We start from the raw sequence: 19729 nt of genomic DNA, 5'->3' as shown, positions 1-19729 counted from the left end.
TAAGCCATCTGACTCTTAGTTTCAGCTCAGGTCATGACCTCAGGCTTGTGAGATTGAGCCCTGTGTCAGGCTCTGCACTGGACATGAAGCCTGCTTAAGATTCTTTCTCTCTTCCTTGCCCTCTGACCCTCCCCACTCTACTCACATGTTCACTTTCTCTCAAAAAAAAAAAGTTAAAATGGTAAATCTTATGTATATTTTACCATAATTTTAAAAAACCACCCATGGGCTTCTGGGTGGCTTAGTTGGTTAACCATCCAACTCCTGATTTCAGCTCAGATCTTTGGGTGGTGGGATCAAGCTCCATGGTCCCCCCTGAGTCTGCTTTTCTTTCTCCCTTTGCTCCTTTCCCCACTTATTTTCATGCACTCTGTCTCTCAAATAAGTAAATAAATTAAAAAAGAAACACCCAAGGTGATCGTTATACAGTTGATCCCTAAATCCACTTTGAGAAACATTAGAAATTAGGTACAAAACATCCAAACAGAACTTCTGAAAGAAATTTTTTTTTAAATCACTGAGAAAAATGTGATTATTTCAGTGAATGATTGGAAATATGAGTATGCAGTAAAAGGTGGAAGAAACTAAGAAAGCATGGCAAATACAAAACATAAACTGTGAAAAATAAGGCCACACATAAATATGAATGGAATAAAACTTCCTTATTTAAACAAAAAGGAAGATGAAAATGGAAAGTTAGATTCAGGTTTATGCTTATTACTATATATATAAGATTTGAAAATACAAAGAAAGTTAAAATAAAAATATACTGAAAATCTAATTAGGAAGATGGTAACAAAAAGTAAGAGTGGCAGTATTAATATCAAGCCAAATATTAAGAGACTTGAAGGCAAGATACATTAAAACAAAATGGGGGAACAATCTGTGAGGAAAGTATAATAGTCACTACATAACAAAGCCTAAACTCTTTTATGATAAGAAATGGATAAATACACAGTCATGATGGGGAACTTAATATCTCTCTCTCAAAAATTAATAGTTCAACTAGGCAAAACAAGAAAATACATAAATTATTTGAATAAATTATTTAGCCTTTGACTTAATAAATGTATATAACCATATAACAACTTCAAATACCCAATCTCAAACATTTTAGAGCATACTTTTAAATGACCATATATTTTAATAGAAATCATGAGGACTAGATTACATGGTTCTAATACAAAAGAAAAGACCCTAGAAAAACAACAATAAACATGTAGCTAATAAAAATCTAGTCATATGGATGTTTTAGAATATATTTTTAAATAAACTTGTATTGAAGAAATCAAGGAGTGATACCAGCAAGATGGCAGACTAGGAAGCTCTAGGTACATGTTTTCCCATGAGTGAATTAAAAAAAACTAGAGACTGATTAAAATAACTTTATAGGAGCTGTTTAAGGTCAGTCACAGATCTACAGAAATCAAGCAAATTCCTAATCAAGAAAAAGCTATATTCAAAACTGGGAAATTTCATGGCATCTTTACTGATTCTTGCCTCACCCCTATTCATTGGTGCAGCACAACCAGGAGGAAGCAACCAATTCCCAGTTCCCTCCCTCCTGGGTTGGAAAGAGCAGTATGGAACTCCTTTGCAACTTTCTAACCTATCTGTGAGCTGCTAAGGGAATGGTTTTTATTTCACCTGACAGTGCTTAGATGAAGAATGGTGGCATAGCTTGGACCTCAAATGGGTAGAAGTTGTTGAAAGCAGTGATAAGGCCCCATGATGCATGAAAGCTACAGTGGGACAGAGAAGACACTGAAATGAGACTCTTTGGGAAATTGAAATATTTAAAAGCACATACACACATGACCCAGCTGAGACACATAACCAGAAATGACCAAAGTAGATTTTAATCTTTACTCTGAGCTGTTTGTTCCCAAGACTCAAGATATACCCTGCTAATTAATGAATGTTTTCCATACTGGTTTGCAAAGCCTTGAAGTGGCTATTTTATTAAATGGCCTTTTTTTTTTTTTTTTTTTTTTAAACAGAAAAATACAGGGCATTTAAAGAAAGAGAAAAACATAGTTCAGAGGAACAAAATAAAAAAATCTCCAGAAAGCATCCCTGAATAAACACAGGCATAGGACTGACTAGCGAAAGAGTTTAAAATAACTGTCCTAACTCTAAGAGCTAGATAGAAACTATGGACAAAGACCTAAAGGAAATCAGGAAAACAATATATAAACAAAATTAGAATATCAGCAAAGAGATAGAAATTATTAAAAAAAAAAAAGAGAGAGAGAACAAAGCAGAATCTTTGAACCTAAAGGATACAATAAATGAATTGTAAAAAAAAAAAAAAAAATCACTAGAAAGACTCGTCATACTCAAACAGGAGAACTGAGGATCAGCAAACTTGAAGACTGATCTAAGGAGCAAAAAAAAACTAAAGCAAACCAAAACCCCAAAGAACAACAAGAGCAACAACAACAAAAACCAAACCTAAACAAACGAACAAAGGAAAATGAACATAGCTTACGGACTTTATGGGACATATTAAATAGAATGATAAACACATTATAGGAATCCAAAAGAAGAAAGAGAAAAGGACAAAGCTATTTGAAAAAATAATGACTGAAATAATAATGTTCAAATTTGGGGAAAGACATGAGTATATAAATACAAGAAGGTTAACAACCTCCAGGTAGAATAAACCCAAAGAGACTCACAATGAGACTTATCAAGTTGTAGGAGAAAATGTAATGGAGAAAATGAGAGGCAAAATAGCAATGAGATACAAAAAACAAAATAGCAAAAGTAAGTCTTTCCCTATTGTTAATTGCTTTCAATGTAAATGGGTTCAACTCTCCAAAAGATATAGATTGGCAGAATAGATTTAAAAAACATCAACACACCATATGCCAACTGTATGCTGTGTAGAAGACATTCACTTTGAGTTTAAGGTGAATATTAGTTGCACAGTTTGAAAGTGAAAGTTATGAAAGACAAAGGATAGTATACAATGGTAATTCTTAATTTAATTCACCCAGAAGCTATAACACTTATAAATGTAGCAAAGAAGCTCTAAAATATTAAAGCAAATATTGACAGAATTGAAAGTGGAAATAGCTCTGCAATAGTAGTTAGACTATTACTAATAGTAATAGACTTTAGTACTCCATTTGCAATAATAGAACGTCCAGTCAGAAGATCAGTAAGGAAAGAAAAACTTGACAGCCCTGTAGATACCTTGGGCCTATCAAACACGTACAGAACTCTCCTTCCGACAACAGCATAATACATATGTTTCTCAAGCGCACATGGAACATTCTCTATGATACTATTTGTGTGGAATATCTTTATCCATCCTTTTACTTTTTTCCATGATAAGTCATATGTTAGGTTATGAAACATGTTAATAAATTTTAAAAGATTGAAATCTTAAGTATTTTTTCCCTGACACGGTAGAATGAAATTAGAAATCAACAGCAGAAGAAACTCTGGAAAATCCACAGATATGTTGAAACTAAATGGGGCACCTAGGTGGTTCAGTTGGTAAGGCGTCTGATTCTTGATATCAGCTGACATGATCTTGGTATTGTGAAAGAAAGCCCCAAGTTGGGCTCCACACTGGGCATGGAGCCTGCTTGGGATTCTCTCTCTCTCTCTCCCCTTCTTCTGCCAGCCCCACCCAGCCCCACTTGTGTGCTCTCTCTCTTAAAAAAAATATATATATATATATATATACACATATATATATAATATGTATAATATATATTTTATTAATATATATTTATATTATATAATTATACTTTATATTATATATTTTATATTAAATATATTTTATTATATATATATGTGTGGGGTGCCTGGGTGGTTCAGTCTACTAAGTGTCCAAATCTTGATTTCGGCTCAGATCATGATCTCAGCTTCGTGAGATAGAGCTCCACATTTAGCCCCATGAAGCTCTGTGCTCAGCAGAGTGCTGGAGGTTCTCCCTCTCTCCCTGCTCTTCCCCAACTCACACTCACTCACTCTCTACAATAAACAAATCTTTAAAAAAGTAAACAATACACTTTTAAACAACCAATGAGTTATAAAAGAAATCACAAGAGAAATTGGAAAATATCTTGGGAAAAATGAAAATGAAAACTCAATGTATTAAAATTTATGCAATGCAGTGAAAGGAGTGCAAAGAGTTTATAGTGGTAAAGACTTTAAAAAAGAATAAAGGTCTGAAATCAGCATTGTAGGCTTATACCTTAAGGAACTGGAAGAAAAACTAAATCCAGCTAGCAAAAGAAAGTTAATAAAGATTAGAACAGAGATAAGTGAAATAGACTAAAGAAACAATTGAAAATAGATCAACAAAACCAAGAGTTTTTTTCCAAAGTGATCAGCAAACCTGACAAACTTTTAGGCAGATTGACTAAGAAAAAAAAAAAGACTGAAATAACTAAAATCTGAAGGAAAAGGAGAACATTATTATTGATTTTACAGAAATAGAAAGGATTGTAAGACAGTATTATAAACAGTTGTACACCAGCAAATTGGATGACCTAGATGAAATGGATGAATTCCAAGAAACATACAACTTTCCAAGACTGAATCAGGAAGAAATAGAAAATTTGAGTAGAACTTACAACTAATGAAAAGATCAAATCAATCATCAAAAATGCCAACAAAAAAACCCCAGGTCCAGATGGCTTCATTGATGGATTCTACCAAGCATTTTAAAGAATTAATACCAATCCTTCTGAAGATCTTGCAAAAACTTGAAGAGAAAGGAATGCTTACTAATTTATTCTATGAGGCCAGCATCACCCTGATACCAAAGCTTTCATGGGAGAGGCACTATTATACCTATTGAGGAAGGTAGTGAAACACAACAAAATGAAGTAACTTGCTCAAGTTCACAGCCAACGATTTCAGGATCTGAATTCATGCACCCTGATTTGTAAAGCCCACACTGTTAACCAGACTTTCATCACTAACAACTGTAAAGGAAACTAATCCAAGGAAAGCCACAGAAAAATCTACACTTTTTTTTTTTTGTCTTAACAATATTTTAATTTTGTTCTTTTTCATCTAGGCCATTAAGATCTAATATCTTATTTCTCCCAGGGTACTGTGTTTTGGTACTCAATTTAAGTTAGTTGACAATAAAACTAAATGAACAGCATTTCTTTTTCCCTCCCTGCCCTTCAGTTGACTGACAGGAGGAACCAAGGAGAGAAAGGAAGATATAGACCTCCATACTGTGTAACAGTTTCTCAACACTTATTTTCATAGTAAAAAGACCATCAGTTAACATATCCCTTCTTAATGGACCTAGACACTGATGAGACATAGGTCCAAAGTAACATGTTGTAAGATTTTTTTTTGTAAAGATTAAAGAATATGTGTTCTAGCAGAAACACTCCTATTCAAACAATTAACCAAGCGCACACCCAAAAAACATTTCCTTAATTCCATTAAAAAAATTTTTTAAGGCTCTATTCCTTTGTGGAAACGGAAGAGATTGTAAGTCCCTCTGTATCTAGGCTGCAGGATGGATGTGAGAATGTAGTAACTTACACTGGCTGTGCTGTGCCACAGGATTCCCCCATTCCCCTCTGTGGGTGCAAGATTTTCAGGGTCCCAGGATACCCTCTAGTAAAGACCATCTCTGTGAGGAGCAATGGGTAAAGGAGGCATAGAGAGCACCAGATAAAACAACATAGAGTGACTTTACAAGGTCAAAACTAAATTACCCCAAAATTTTAAGTTTCAGGCATGAGGCAGTATGGCCTTGCCCCTGATTCCTGCCACTCCCTGCCCCCGCCCCGCCCCAGCCCATGACTGTAACAAATATTTAGAAATAGGTGACTTCATTCAGAACATCCAATAAAGCCTTCACTTGAGAGAAGCTCCCAGGCCTAGACCTACCGTTAACCAGTGTGGTGAATCTAGTTATTGTTTTTATTGGCACAATGTTCCCTGTCGAAATACCTGGGAGGCTAGTCAACTGAGTGATTCAGTAAAACAGAATTCTCTGAAATCAGAGCTGCAAATCTGCATTTCTATAGGCTTGCCAGTTGATTAACTGTTCCCCTCCCCCACTTTTAAATAGTTGAGGGTATATATAATTAACATACAAAAACTGTGCATACGTTTCTTTTTAAATTAAAATTTTAGTAACATTCCAGTTTTCTGTCCTAAAGCTACCTCCTGAACCCAAAGTTGTTTCATTTGATTTTTGTTGGCTTTTGTTTTTAATCTTTCTACAGAGCATATAGGATTGGGCAGTGCAGGGATGTGAAAGTATTTAGGCTGATATCTTTGGGAACTGTGGAGGAGATCATGTACTTGCGACAGGTGTACAAGCAGGTAAATATATTTCCCTTAATTAAGAAGTAAATATTTTTCTATTTCAAAAATTTCAGAAATTTGTGTAAAATATGTTTTTCACTTTATTCTAACATAATATGGAATTTAATAAGATTATGAAAAATACTGTAGAATAGATTCTGTAAAACATTCTTATGTTCATTGAACTTCAGAGCTGAAATTTTCTTTGAGTAGTACTTCTTAAACTTTAATGTGTACATGAATTACCTGGGGATCTTTAAACTACAGATTCTGATTTATTCTGAGTGGAGCCCAAGATTCTACATTTTTAATAAGCTCCCAGGAGTGCCAACACTACTGCAGACCACAATTTGAGTAGCAAGGTCACAGCTCCCCAGTCTGTGGGCCAAAACATACTGGTATGCCACGGATGGGATACAGGTGCACTGACATTGATCTCACAGCTCTCTGGGCACCAAGATTACCTAACCAACTCCAGCCTTAGAAACCTTCTTCCCAGGTAGGTGTTCATGTTACCATTTTCTATATGTACCATTACATGAAGACAACTAGGAGGAAAATGCCTTAGAGATATCTAATGTAACCATTTCATGTTGTACATAATGAAAGTGGGACCCAGGGACACCCCAGTAAATGGAATTCTAAGAATAGAACTCAAGTGTACTGACTACTGTGCTGATGCTTTTACTGTTCATCTGAAATTGTATTAACTCTTTAATATCCTTAGGGTATCAATTACCTCACCATTTAGGTCTCTAAATAAAATTTATTTAGTTTATAATTGCTCACTTGAGAAGATCTGGAATAAGGTTCAATTTAATTATAAATGTTAAATTTGAATTACTCCCTATATATTCTGTTGGCATCTATTTAAGAACAAACATCTGCCACATGTGGTGGTAGTTAACCTAAGAATGATCCAATCTTAAATTTATCCTGTTTTCTTAATTCCAAGAATAGAATTGTACACAGCAGTTTTTGTTTTTTCTTAAAGCACTTAGCTCTGTAAGAAACCTTTCATCTTTTTGTTTTTTGGTATAGCACAACTGCTTGAACATTATTTTGTTCAGATATATTTAACCAGTCTTGGAAAAGAATAGAACATTATTCTTTTTATCTTAGGAGCAGTTCCTTAGAATACTTGTCACAATCATGTGTAACTTTTCTGTCCCATTACTATATATTTGTAGCAATTTTATATACATTATATATATGTATGTATACATATATTGCATAATACTATTACTTCAGAAGATGAGGATTATGTCAGTTTTTAGAAGTTGCTTGTTAAAATATTTCTTAAGCATGAGCCCTTTAGGAAAGATTCAGCCATAAAATTAATAGGCAAAAATCAAGATAATATGGCAATTGTGTGAGGAAAAGGCAATAGATATGGTTTAAAGGTTGACTGGAGTTTGAACTAAGAGTACATATGGCATACACACTAACTAGCTTCCTGAGTATTCCTCAAATCCCTTGGGGGAAAAATCCAAAAATGATTTTTTAAAAATGTTTAGTATTTGAGAGAGAGAGAGCAAGTGCAAAGGAGCAGGGGGAAGGCCAGAGAGAGAGGGAGAGAGGGGAATCTCAGGCAGACTCCGCTCTGAGTATGGATCCCCACACAGGGCTGGATCCCACGACCCTGAGATCTTGACCTGAGCTGAAACCAAGAGTCAGACATTCAATGTACTGAGTCACCCAGGCACCCCAAAAAATGATGTTTTAAAAAAACATAAAAAATTTGTAAAGTAAGAAGAGTTCTTTCTGTGGCCCAGAAGTTATAATGAACCCTAAAAGACAAAAGACATTTGGGATCAGATTGAAGGAAGAAACCAAGCTAAACTCAGAAAGAGACTACTGAAAAAGGTAGGTGCAGCTTCTGGATATTCCAAGTTAGAGTCAACAGATACTAAAAAGAAAAAAAAAAAATAATAAGAGAGTTGTAGGGTGACTGTAATGCCCCCTCTTTGGTGTATCATTGATGATCTAACAAAATGGGTTAGCCTCATATAATCTTACCCCATTTGTAGCAAGTTAGGTGTCTGTTCTCAAGTAGGAACAATAAATAGAAATACTGGAAGCAAAGAAGCAAGACAGAGCTCCGAATTTTGCTGAAATTGAGAAGAAAGTCCCTCCTGTTGCCTAGAAGATTAAATACTTGCACTTCCTAAATGATCACTGCAATAGGCTGAGATAAGAACGTAAGGTATTTGAAGACAGATGAGTACCCAACAAAAAAATAATTGTTGAACAGTTTAGGAAAAGAAACACTATGAAAATGGCCCTGAAAGATATCAAACTCTAATCCCTGGAACCTATAAATGTTACTTTATGTTGAAAAAAAGGGTCTTTGCAGATGTGATTTAAGAATTTTGCAATGGAGCAGGTAGCCTGGATTAGCCAGTTGGGCTCTAAATCACAAGTGTCCTTATAAGAAAAAAGCAAAGGGAAATCTGACACAGAAGAGAAAACAATGTTATCACAGAGGCAAAAATTGGAGTGATGTGGTCACAAGCTAAGGGATGCTGGCAGTCACCAGGAACTAGAAGAGGCAAGGAATGGATTCTGTACAGCATCTACAGAGAGCATGGCCCTGCCAAAACCTTGATTTCAGCCCAGTGATACTGATTTCAGACTTCTGGACTCCAGAACTGTAGGAGTAAATTTCTTTTGTTTTAAGACACCAAGTTTGTAATTTGTTACAAGAGCCAGAGGAACTATTCTAGGCACTCAAAAAGGAAAAGAGGAAGAAGAAGAAGAATTAACATCAGAGAAAATAAAAATTAATAGAAAAGAGTAAAAAAGATTTTAAAAATATATAAGTAATATTTTTCAAAAGGTAAGAGGAACCCCTGTGTGGTTCAGTCATTAAGTTTCTGACTTGATTTTGGCTCAGGTCATGATCTCATTGGTTGTGGGATTGATCAAACCCCACTTCCGGATATGCACTCAGTGAGGAGTCGGCTTGGTGATTCTCTCCTTCTGCCCTCCTAGGTTGTAGCTTCCTAGAGATAAGAACAGATTACCAGAAAAGGAATCCATTAGCATCCAGAAAATGAAGAACTCCGGAAACAGCCTGAGTAGCAGAGAGCAAAGTTTTCCTCTAAAAGAGCCAACAGTTGTTCTAGATTACAGAGCAAAAAGACAAAGATAGAATTCATGTAAGAAAAGCTAGGGGAAATGAATGCTAGATCTAAAAGTTCTGATACTAGTCTTATAGTCAAAGAGGGGAATAGAAGGAAGGGAAGGAAAGAAACTCAAAGAAGCACATAAAAAATAGAAAACAAGAATCCAAGAATTAATGGGCCCACTGAGTGCTAAATGAAAATAGATCTACACTTACACTATCTTTCTATTATTATAAAACATAAAGGATAGAGTGAAAAATCCTTTAAATTTCCAGAGATAAACCTTCTGGAGAGAAAAAAAAATTACCTATAATAGTACTAGAATTAGATAAACATCTAACTTCGTATTAGTGATTCTGGATACTTAGGAGCTATCATTTCAAATGAGAGAAAATGATGCCTTATGTGGTCAAAGAAAGTAAAGTTTTAATTCAGGCCTTTCTTGTAAAACAAGATCCTAACCTAGACAGTGAATTCTGTCAAACAATTAACATTCTTTTTGGAAAGCAAAAGACGAGGGAACACATAACTTGTTTTAGAAAGATAGAAAAACGATGCCAAAACGTGACAAATATATTACAAGAACAGAAAATTATAGACCAATATCTCTTATGAACATGAATGTAAAAATCTTTAATAAAGTCTTTGTTAGAAGTTGAATTGTGTGCTCCCCTCCAAAGAAAAGGTATGTTAAAGCCCTAGCCCTATGTGTTACCATGAAGGGGATCTTATTTGGAAGTAGGGTCTTTGCAGATGTAATCAAGTTAAAATAAGGTCATACTGGATTTGAGTGGGCCCTACTGCCATGACTGATATCCTTATAAGAAGGAAATTTGGATACAAACTGATGCTAGGAAGAATGCCATGTGATGAAGGAGGCAGAGATTGGAGTGATGTGGTTTCAAACCAAAATATCAAGAATTGGCAGGAACCTCTAGACATTAGGAAGGGTCTTCACTTGGAAACTTCAGAGGGAGCATGGTCCTGCCAACATCTTGATTTCAGACTTTAGCCTCCAGAACTGTGAGAGAATCAATTTTTGTTGTTTTAAGCCACCCAGTTTGAGGCATTTTGTTAAAGCAGTCTTAGGGAACTAATACAGCCTCAAAGGCAAATATTATAAATTTAACTAGGGGGATCCCTGGGTGGCTCAGCGGTTTGGCGCCTGCCTTTGGCCCAGGGCGCGATCCTGGAGTCCCGGGATCGAGTCCCGCGTCAGGTTCCCGGCATGGAGCCTGCTTCTCCATCTTCCTATATCTCTGCCTCTCTCTCTCTCTATGTCTGTCATAAATAAATAAATAAATCTTTAAAAATAAATAAATAAATAAATTTAACTAGCATTTTTATGTGAAATTTCTGCATGACAAAGGACCTACAAGCCAAATTTAAAAAGTATCTGGGAGGAAAATTTCCATATATATAATAAGCAAAGGATTAGCATCTATAGTACATAAAGAACTTTCACAAGCCAATAAAAAGACTATGATTAGACATTTTATTGAAGAAAAAATATAAATGGTTAACACATATATGAAAGGATGCCTAACTACAGTTTTAGTCTAGGAATATAAGACAATACTGTGGTATGCATACCCCCCTTTTGGTGTGTGGGGTTTTGGGGGGGGGGTTTAGGGAGGTAGGGATATTGGTGCTATTCATTGTTGGTGGGGGTATTTGTAAAGAGGTACTCATGCTATTTTTGAGAATATAACTTGGTCCATTTATTTTATAGGCTAAGTTAATAACGTTTTAAAACACATAGCACCGGGGATCCCTGGGTGGCTCAGTGGTTTAGCGCCTGTCTTTGGCCCAGGGCGCGATCCTGGAGTCCCGGGATCCAGTCCCACGTTGGGCTCCCCTCATGGAGCTGCTTCTCCCTCCTCCTGTGTCTTTGCCTCTCTCTCTCTCTCTCTCTCTCTCTCTCTCTGTCTCTATGTCTATCATAAATAAATAAATCTTAAAAAAAAAACCACATAGTACTTTTTTCCTATCTGACAGAAATACTCTCATATACATACAGTGAAGGATGATAAGGATTTATATTCAGCATTGTTAGTATTTGTTTTAAAAAATGAAAAAAAAAAAACAGCCTAAATGTCCAGTAGTAGAAAGATGATAAGATAAATTCTGATGCACAGAACAGAAAAAAAAATTATAGAGTAGATGTACTGTTCTAGCAAGACCTCTAAGACATTCTTTTTTTAATTTAAATTCAATTTGCCAACATATCGTGTAACACCCAGTGCTCATCCCATCAAGTGACCTCTAAGACATTTTAAGTGGGACCAAAACAACCAACTTGCAGAACAAGTACATCAATTATATTGATGCATAAAGTTATTTATATGTGTATATATAAATAGCTTTAACTACAGTGAAAAAAGATCTGGAAGGATATGCCTAAATATCACAATGTTACCAAGACTGATAAAAGATGATTGGTATTATTCAAGATGGGCTTTCTTTCACTTTGATATTTTTGTTTGCATTTGTTGTAATATTGCATTCAGATATTTTATACTTAAAAAAAATAAAAACATCACTTACATAGAAACTATACTCCTTCATGTTTAGAGCATTTCATATATTCTAAAGTTTGGCATTCGGAAATTCACCTTTCATCATTGTATTTCATATAATTTAGAAATACATTTTTATTTGCAGAAGAATTGCAAATTGCAAGAATAGCTCAAAGAACACCCAATTAACTTCACCCAAATTCCCAAGTTGTTAACATTTTATCACATTTGCTTTTCTCTTTCAGCCATGATCTTTATTTTTCTGAACCATTTGAGAGAAGGTTGCAGATTTATCACTGCTCAGTTTTCTAGTGTGTATCTCCCTCAAGGGGAAGGACACTCTCCTATTAATATATACATATAAAAATAATTTTATGCATATAAGCACTCAGTTTTGTGTGTCATTCTGCACTTGCTTTCCACCCCTACTTTCCTCTCCAAAATGCAGTTATCCAAATCAAGGAACTAACACTGCAGTGATACAACATTAATTTGTAATCCACAAAACTCAATCAGATTTCACCAATTTTCCTTGCAATTTCACCTCTTCTTTTTCTTTTCTGGTTCAGGATCCAGTCCAGGATAATGATTATAGAGTATTTCTTTTCATGTCTCTTTAGTTTTCTTTAACCTGGAGTGGTTACCCAAGCTTTACTTGTCTTTCATGACCTTCAAGTGTTAAAAGAGTAAGGTCTTTCCTTGTGTTAGCTTTCCTTAAAGTAGGTCCATTTGATGTTTCAGTTACTTAGGTTGTAATTTAACTTTGGTGAAATACTGATGATTTTTGTAGCTCCTATTTTAATGAGTCTTGAAAGGAGAAAAGTGTATTCAAATGTATGCTTTTATCATTAAACATTTTACATTAAGTGAATATTGCATACTGATGGGATCTTGATTCAGTTGGTAGAAAACAGATAAAATAGGAAATGTAAAATCTCAAGATCTCTTCTTCAATAAAACTGGCCCAATTACTATTATTTCACCATAATGGCAACATCTGCCAGGGAAATTAAAATAAATTTTCTTCCCTAAGGAGATTCTGCCTCTCCAGCTAAAGCTGTGTATATACAGAGAATGCCAGGAAATTCTGACATATTGTTGGAGCAAACACTTCAAAAATATCTTGTGTTTTTTCTGTTTTAGCAACTTCACTGTGTGGTGGTTGGAAGTGAAAATGCCAAGCGATATTTTGAAGCAGTTCAAGGATCAAAAGAGCATCGAGGAGAGCTGTTTGGGGTCTATAATCTCTTCAAACTAAGGTCTCAAGGGTCTTGTCTTACGAGGGACATCCTAGAGGTGTGAAATTGTTCCCTGATCTTTTCAGTAATGTTTTAAATATAGTTTTCTTCCTCAGGAAACTTGAAATATAATTGCTAGTACCTTTTCAGAGAAATTTGTGGTTTTCCTGATAAAAAATGCCTGTGTTTAGGATTTCTACTTTTAGAAAAATAAATTAATTATTGTACCTCTAAGCTAAGATTTCCCTATGCATAATTGTAAATAATGTATATATACAAATACAGATACATATATTAGATAGTATGACCTCCAAGACCATTTTCAGACTGGAAAGAAAAGTATATTATTTTGAAAACAGCTGCTAAAGTCAGGAACTAAAAAAAAAAAAAAAGGAGAGACTTTCCTAAATAAACAAAAATATAAAATGTGTTTTGATTAAGAATTACCAAATACTCCCTGAGATACACTCTCATGTCTCATGGAGATTTTTGTTTTCTGTTCCCAATAAAAATTCCACACCAATATTTCAGACTCTCCCAGTTATGTTCATCCTCAGCATACAGATGTTTCTTATTCTTCAAACAGAAATTTATATCTTTTTTTTTTAAAACCTAGCTTAAGTTCTTTGATATATCAGGATACTAAGGGTATTAGCCTATTTTCTAGTCGATATTGATGTATCATAAAATCCTGAAATATCCTCTTTCTCAATCCCCTCATCATGTAGACAAGGAAAATGAGTCTCAGAAAACTCAAAGACATTTTCCTTAACTTCCAGGACTTTGTAGTAAAGCCTTCACATACTTTATTGATTTCATCAGTTTTATAAAAACAGGTCAAGAACAATTGGTCCCTGTGCTTAAAGAACTTAGACCATCTTGACAAGAGGTAAAAGAGAATACTTACATAATGAACATGTAATATCAGTAAGCATGGTAAGATGGCTAAGGAGGAGGCACGTATGTGTGTATCCTGTGAATATTGCAACTGTTACGCAGTACCTCATGTACTGCTGAATTTAATTTTATGGTAACTATTTGATTTCAATTGAGTGTCCCATTTGAAGTCCCCCCTGTCCTGGGGTGCCTGTCTGAGTCAGTCAGAAAAACATGCAACTCTTGATCTCAGAGTCGTGAGTTCAAGCCCCATGTTGGATGTAGAAATGACTTAAAAATAAATTTTAAAAATAAGTTCCTCTACCTTTTTCTTCTTTTGAATATGCCCTTTCATGGACTCATTCTTTCCCATTCCTCTTTTATAAAGTAGCCTTGTTAGTATTTCGGGGCCCCCCTCAGATATACTTCCTTCTCAGAGCAGTACCCAACATACCATCTCCTATTTGTGTTTCTCATTTGAAATTATTGCCTATGAAGTTTGTTAGTATTATATTACTTATCCTCTTTTTTGTCATTTATCAAATATTCAAGTTCTATATTTTATCAGAATAGCAACCTATCCCTTAAGGAAATGTTAGGGTAAGACATTCAGTATGACAACTTATTAAATGGAAAGTTCTCTTGTTTTCTGGTTGTCCTAAGTATATCTTATTTTTCCTCCAGGATTGTTTATTAATGACAGGACTCTCCGTGTCTTATATTTTGTTTGTGGTAACATGTGCTTAACTTCTTACCAGTAGGCACATCATCAGCACCGCAGTATTAAATTTTGAATTAAAACTGCTCTTCTGGGGACACCTATTTGGCTCAGTAGTTGAACATCTGCCTTTGGTTCAGGTCGTGATCCCAGGGTCCTGGGATCAAGTCCTGCATCAGGCTCCCTGCAGGGAGCCTGCTTCTCCCTCTGCCTATGTCTCTGCCTCTCTCTTGTGTCTCTCATGAATAAATAACTGAAATCTTTAAAAATAAATAAATAAAAATAAAATTGCTCTTGTGTTATCAGCCAGAATTTAAAATTATTCAGTCCAAATGTTTACGGGTTAAAATAAATGTCTCTCCCGATAGATAGATAGATAGATAGATAGATAGATAGATAGATAGATAGATAATTAATTCAGGCATAGTTAGATTCATGTTGCTTTTGGCCAATGTTTTAAAATATTATTATTCCAAGCCCTATATAATGGAAGCATATATCTCAGAATAAAAGAATTATTTTGGGATCCCTGGGTGGCGCAGCGGTTTAGCGCCTGCCTTTGGCCCAGGGCACGATCCTGGAGACCCGGGATCGAATCCCACATCAGGCTCCCGGTGCATGGAGCCTGCTTCTCCCTCTGCCTGTGTCTCTGCCTCTCTCTCTTCTCTCTCTCTCTCTGTGACTATCATAAAAAAAATAAAATTAAAAACTTAATTAAAAAAAAAAAAGAATTATTTCACTTCCTGAGATATTTTTAATTTTTAAAGATTATAGAAAATTCCTTTTAAAATGTTTTAAGATGTAGAAATGTTTATTTATAAAACACTTTTAATCTGATGATTTCCAGGCAATTTAGTTCTGCTTTGCACTGACTTGTTCTCTATATCAAGTTTCCCTTTAGAGATAGATATTGAGAACTAATTTCACAAATATTTAGTGAGTATATGCTAAATGTCAGGTATTATACATCCTAAAGCTAGGCATACAGAAATGAATAAATACACAAAAAGTCCTACCTATAAAAAACTTACATTCTATTCTGAGGAAACAAACAATTTACAGAAAAAATGATGCGTGTAGTATGTTATGACAGTAGGCTCTAAGCACAAAAATATAGCAGGTAGAAGATGAATGACTTCTGGAGAACTAATGCCCAGCATCATGATTATAGTCAAATGATACTATTTTATAAACCAAATTGTTAATGGAATAGATTTTAAATGTTCTCACCACAAAAAAGTAATGATCATTCTGTGGCATGATAGAGGTGTTAGCTAAAGCTATAGTGGTAATCATATTGCAATATATAAATATCAAAACATGTTGTACACCTTAAATGTACATAGTGTTATATGTAAATTATATCCTAATTTTAAAAAAATAGAGCAGGGGAGGGAAATAGGAAAACTGTCAAGGAAAAAGCATTGCAGTTTTAGATAGAGTAGCCAAGAAAGTGCTCACTTGAGGTTTCAATTGATTCCTTGAGAAGATGAAGGAGGAAGATGTGTTTTACAGAAGAACAAATACAGAGGTTCCACAGGAGGAGCATGCCCAGCAGAATTTCAAGATGGCAGGAAAGCCAGAGTGACTGGCGTGGAGTGAGGAGGAGAGCAAGCGATGGGGCCAGAGAGATGACAGGAAGCCAGATCATGTGGGAACCCTGACTTAGACAAAAAGCGATTAGTGGCTTCTGAATAGAAGAAAAACAGAATCTGACTGCCCAATCTAGACTAAATATTAAGAATTAAGCTACAGGGATCCCTGGGTGGCGCAGCGGTTTGGCGCCTGCCTTTGGCCCAGGGCACGATCCTGGAGACCCGGGATCGAATCCCACATCAGGCTCCCGGCGCATGGAGCCTGCTTCTCCCTCTGCCTGTGTCTCTGCCTCTCTCTCCTCTCTCTCTCTCTCTCTGTGACTATCATAAAAAAATAAAAATTTAAAAAAAAAAAAAAAAAAAAAAAAAAAGAATTAAGCTACAGAAGTGCAAAAGCAGAAGCAACACACCAGGTAGGAGGATACTACAATAATTCAGCCAACAGATGATGAGGGTTTGGATCCGAGCAAGAGTGGTGGATGGTGTGAGAAGTGGCTGCATTCTGTATATATTACCTAGGTGGTGCTGACAGTTTTTGCTAATGAATTAGATATAAGGTCTGAGAAACAAGATTTTTGGCCTGAGAAACAGAAGACTGGAGTTGCCGTTACCTATCACAAAGGGCTTCCCACAGGATTGAGATTTCTGGTGCTGCCAGTTCCATTTGTTGTAGCCACTTGGCTTCTGTTGAAGGGATAAAGACAGTACAGGGAGGGGACACCCCCCCCCCCCACACACACACACACACACACTTCCCTTGCAGAAATAGCCTCTTGGCATTGGGAGAAAAGATCTCAAAGAACTGTTTATTATTCTCTACAGTTCTGGAGGGGAGATTCTTGTTACCTTGGATACCAGGTGGCTGGAACCATGCCATGGGTATATATGTCTAAGTTGGGCATTTGTAACTCTAGTGACGATAGTAGTATTTCCCCTTGTTTAGTCAACAAATAAAGCCTTAAAAAGAGAAATAAGTTTATTTCCTTTTGAAGGAGAATTTAATATTCTAGAATCTAGGCCATTAAATACCTTTGCTGAATGGTATACCAAAATCTTTAAAAGCATACTTTCCCAATATATATAAGAAGGCTGTTACAGATGAAGATTTTTTTTTTAGTTTCATATTAGATAGGCCTTTTCATTTGATGTTTATTACACCAAAGGAATCAATAAACATTTTAATGAATATGAACAATAAATACACTAGCAATATAGGCTACAATATCAAGTTCCCAATATTCAATATTATCTGTAGTGTTTGAGATGCTAATAATATCTTCTTACTACAACTGTTATGTAGACTATTATGCAGTTACTATGGATATCGTTACTGGGTAAATATATATTTTTTTATTCTCATTCCCCTACTAGAATAATTAGTGGAGTTGGCTATCAGGTATTATTTTCTATCTGAAAAAGAAACTTTAATTCAAGAAATTAGAGTACTTTATGAGTCTAGCACACTTCCACTATATCTCTCTACTACCTAAGAATTATGAGCATTTTAAAATGTGTAAACTGGGGCAGCCCGGGTGGCTCAGTGGTTTAGCGCCGCCTTCAGCCCGGGGCATGATCCTGGAGACCCGGGATCCAGTCCCATGTCAGGCTCCCTGCATGGAGCCTGCTTCTCCCTCTGCCTGTGTCTCTGCCTCTCTCTCTCTCTCTCTCTCTCTGTGTCTCTCATGAATAAATAAATCTTAAAAAAAAAAAAAAAAAAGGTGTAAACTGTATATGAGTTTGTATTAACAAAATTGAAAAATAACATTAAGGAAGCTAAAGCAGTGCTTGCTTTGGCAGCACATATACTAAAATTGGAATGACACAGAGAAGATTAGCATGGCCCCTGTGTAAGGATGCCACACAAAATCATGAAGCATTCCATATTTTAAAAAAAGAGGTAAAGCATCCTGATCTCAGTCTGCCTTTCTTAACTCCAAGTTTTCATATGCTATTGCTATTGTTTGTCTGGTTGTTTTTACCCCATATTTTACAGTTATTTGCATTCTTAATAGAGAGAAGGCAAAGTGGAGGCAGGAATCATGACAGCTACAACATGGTTGAAAGAGGAACCTCCAGTACACAAACAAGAGATGGTATGCAATTTTTGAATCTGTAAACTAGGACTCCTAGAAAACATTTATTGGGACAATTTTAAGTTATTTTTCCTTTTTTTTTTTTTTTTCATTTTTTCAATGTATAAAGAAAAAGGTCTTAAAAAAAGTCAAGGACACAAAATCAGAGGCCTGTCAGTTAAATTAACCATTTAGGCTAACTTAACATTTCATATAATAAGAACAAAGTCAAGAACAATTCACCAGTCATTTACATCCAAACTGGAATTTTAACTATACCAAACTATAAATTCAAAAATAAATACACTGAATAGGTTAACAATCCAACCTAACTAAATAGGTTTTCACTAAACAAAATACTAAATGGAAAAATAATAAAATATGTTTAAGATTATGAAATCCAAACATCAAAATTATTCTCTGACTCAAATATTTTATTTGAGTCCTTGATCTTGTGATCTTTTTGGTAGTTTGTCATCTCACATTCTACAAAATCTATATTGTCATCATAAGGCCTCTTTAAAAGTAAAGAATGTACATAGAGAAAGTTTTTTGTTATTATTCTTGCTGATTTTTTCCTGCCTTTAGGGATTTAACTATACATTTATACCAGCTTAATGATTTGGAATATGGGATAAGTATTTATCTAACTTTATAGAAATACATGAGTAGTAATGTTGGCAGAAGTATTACTGGATTAAAAAAGTATTACTTGATAATACTTTCCCAAAATCTTTTACTAATAAATAATAAAGTCTCAGTTTCAAGAAACTGAAGGATATATTTAGCTCTGATTGATGTAAAAATAATAAATTCTGGATTTCAATTTGTAGCAAATTTTACTTCAGAATATCCAAAATATTTTATTTCTGATGGTCAAGATCCTGTCAGATCTTAATATTTTTAATCTGTTAGAACAATTTCCCACTTGTGAATTCCTTACTTTGTTAATGCCTACACATTTGTTTTTTTCTTAAAGTGTGATTGGAAATGTGTGCTGGACTATATAGTAAGCAAGTTGTGTACTTTTCACTTTTGAGACCAGAATCAGTCCCTACATCTTAGAAGGTGACTGCTCTGCTCTGTGTTTTCCATATAGATAATTCGATTACCTCGTATTCTGTATAAACTTTTATTTATTTTGGAAAGTTATTCAACTTGAAAAAAGACTGTACTAGACTGTAATATTCTGTACATTTGTTTATAAAAAATTGTACTTTTAGAAAATATCAAGTGATATATTAGTTATGTGCCCAAATTTAATTCCCTTCCAATGTGAT

The 19729-nt window shown here is 35.0% G+C and overlaps 1 protein-coding gene, 1 long non-coding RNA gene and 1 other non-coding gene across 8 annotated transcripts in view; 2 read left to right on the top strand and 1 right to left on the bottom strand.

Annotated features, from left to right (window-relative positions):
• The window catches only part of LOC144317517 (uncharacterized), a 31392-nt gene extending 14227 nt beyond the window's left edge, over window positions 1–17165 (bottom strand). For both annotated transcript variants that reach the window (XR_013383522.1, XR_013383523.1), the window contains exon 1: window positions 16989–17165. This is a non-coding gene — a long non-coding RNA (uncharacterized LOC144317517). The remainder of the gene's footprint in view (window positions 1–16988) is intronic.
• The window catches only part of ERCC6L2 (ERCC excision repair 6 like 2), a 154650-nt gene that overhangs the window by 99421 nt on the left and 35500 nt on the right, over window positions 1–19729 (top strand). For all 5 annotated transcript variants that reach the window (XM_077903784.1, XM_077903777.1, XM_077903793.1 and 2 more), the window contains 3 exons: window positions 6222–6321; window positions 13094–13246; window positions 18390–18470. In XM_077903784.1, coding sequence (XP_077759910.1) covers window positions 6222–6321; window positions 13094–13246; window positions 18390–18470 — 334 coding nt within the window. The remainder of the gene's footprint in view (window positions 1–6221; window positions 6322–13093; window positions 13247–18389; window positions 18471–19729) is intronic.
• LOC144289700 (U6 spliceosomal RNA) lies at window positions 18159–18265 on the top strand. Its single transcript, XR_013357606.1, has one exon. It is a non-coding gene; the product is annotated as a U6 spliceosomal RNA (small nuclear RNA).

Source organism: Canis aureus, chromosome 1 (genome assembly GCF_053574225.1).
Source record: "Canis aureus isolate CA01 chromosome 1, VMU_Caureus_v.1.0, whole genome shotgun sequence".
NCBI classification, from domain to species: Eukaryota; Metazoa; Chordata; class Mammalia; order Carnivora; family Canidae; genus Canis; species Canis aureus.
This window is presented reverse-complemented; position numbering and strand designations above follow the sequence as displayed.